At 41.6% G+C, this 1,965-nt stretch overlaps 1 protein-coding gene across 1 annotated transcript; it reads left to right on the top strand.

Annotated features, from left to right (window-relative positions):
- Positions 1-20: 20 nt before the first annotated feature.
- Positions 21-1,962, top strand: LOC105461162 (mediator of RNA polymerase II transcription subunit 28; the record flags this gene model as incomplete). Its single annotated transcript, XM_011707645.1, has 3 exons — positions 21-706; positions 1,391-1,742; positions 1,819-1,962. Coding segments are annotated over exons 1-3 (556 nt in total), but the record flags the coding sequence as incomplete, so codon positions are not given.
- Between the last annotated feature and the right edge of the window lie 3 nt (positions 1,963-1,965).

Raw genomic sequence — 1,965 nt, 5'->3', positions numbered from 1 at the left:
AAACATCTGTGCCTCTCAGAGGCCAATTAACTGACTCGACTCCACTTTTTGTAAAATTTTCAAATGGAAATAGAAATGACTGTTGATTTATATTTTCAACAATTACCATGTGATTCAGACAATTTCTATACTCACCACCGAGCGAAAAGTTCGAAAACTCGTGAATCTGATCGTGGATACCTCGAGCTCGAGAACACTCGAGAATCTCGAGATCAGCTGGTCCAGCGACAACGCCAAGATCGGCAAAATTCGCAAAAATCGCAAAATCACGAGCACGAAATAACAAAGTGATAACAGATGAAAGATGATCGTCACCGTCTCATAGGGCCATGAAAACGCGCAAGCGCAATACAAAGATCGGACTTGTGAACGCGGAATACTAATGTTGTTTTCATCATCATAGACGCTGTATGTCTATGACCGGGATAATCGGCGGGAAGGCGGGGGGAAGGGGGTTGTTGCGTGCGCGGGGAGGAGTTGCGTCGTCGCGTGTCGCGTGCGGGAGGAGTGAAGGAATTCGGCGTATTCCCACGAATCCCACGAGATCGGAGTAATTCAGTCGAGGAGGTAACCGCGCCAACCGTGGAATATCTTGGCGATTGTTTTCGCACGACGCGGATCCGCCTCGCGCGGATATAACATCGTAATGGCGACGCCGACCAACAGCAGCGGTAACCTCGTCGACGAGTTCGAGGAATCGTTTCAGGTAGAACGCATAATTTTACATAGTCTCGTGTTAGCGTTAATTTATCGTACCGCTTAATTGTTAATATTCATAATCGAGGAGCCTTTCCGACGTGGCATTTCCTCGCAAAAGTGACACGTAAAACTCAAAGTAGAATTGTCGCAATAAATTGGCCCACATTGTTGACGTACGCTGACGTTGTTATTGGTATTCTAGAACAATTTTTAAATAGAAATTTTTATTTATCCTTTTGTTTGAGAGTATATGTGATTGAATGTAATTGGAGGGTTTATCAATATTTTTCTTTAGGAAGTAATCGACAGTTTAAGGTATACAGACGAAATTTAACTATGTGATGCGACAAGAAATGAAAAATACTAGAAAAATAATTCTACGTAATAATAAATGTTTGTAGAAATAGTATAAGTCTTGATCTTTCGAATGGAGCATGTAAATTTGCTCAACTTTCTATAACTTGTTTAAGAACATGTAACTACCATGCTTGAAAGGATTTTTAAAAGAAACATTTATAAGAGTTAAATATAACAAAAATATAAAAATATATCTTGTGTGTGTATTTATTTTAGTTTTTTAGTATTATTTGATTCTAAATTTGCTTCCAAATATCTAAAAGATCATATCAACGTTGCTGAAATGTTGTAGAATGTCAATACAGGTTATTAAATCTCGATTGTCTCTTTCCAGCAATGTTTGAGTATTTTGACTAAGGACGAGGGATTGGGCAACAGCGGTACTGGTGCGTCTGGTGGTATGACAGTGGATAAAGACGAAGGTCGCGCGGAAATGGAACAAGCCACCATGAGGTTTATAGACCTGGCCAGGCAGATGGAGGCTTTCTTCCTGCAAAAGAGATTTCTTCTGTCTGCGCTGAAGCCCGAGCTGTTGGTCAAGGAAGAAATCAACGAGCTGAAATTGGAGTTGGGGCGGAAGGAGGACCTGATAAAAAGACATAACGACAAGATCGCCGTCTGGCAGAATATGTTGTCGGATTTGCAGGGATGGGCGCAGTCCCCTGCTCAAGGGCCAGCACCCAGTGGTAAGATAAGTAATGATAATAATAACAATTATCTAATCATAATAATCAAATAACTCAATAACATTGACATTAATAGGCTTACCCAATGGAAATCAAAGCGGGCAGAATCAGCAGGCGCAGAGTGGCAGCGGTAATGCCTCGATGCAGCAACAACAGCAAATACTGCAGCATCAGCAGCAATTGCAACAGCAATTGCAGCAGCAGCAGCAGCAGCAGCAACATC

Source organism: Wasmannia auropunctata, unplaced genomic scaffold (genome assembly GCF_000956235.1).
Source record: "Wasmannia auropunctata unplaced genomic scaffold, wasmannia.A_1.0 LD307949.1, whole genome shotgun sequence".
Classification (NCBI taxonomy): Eukaryota; Metazoa; Arthropoda; class Insecta; order Hymenoptera; family Formicidae; genus Wasmannia; species Wasmannia auropunctata.
This window is presented reverse-complemented; position numbering and strand designations above follow the sequence as displayed.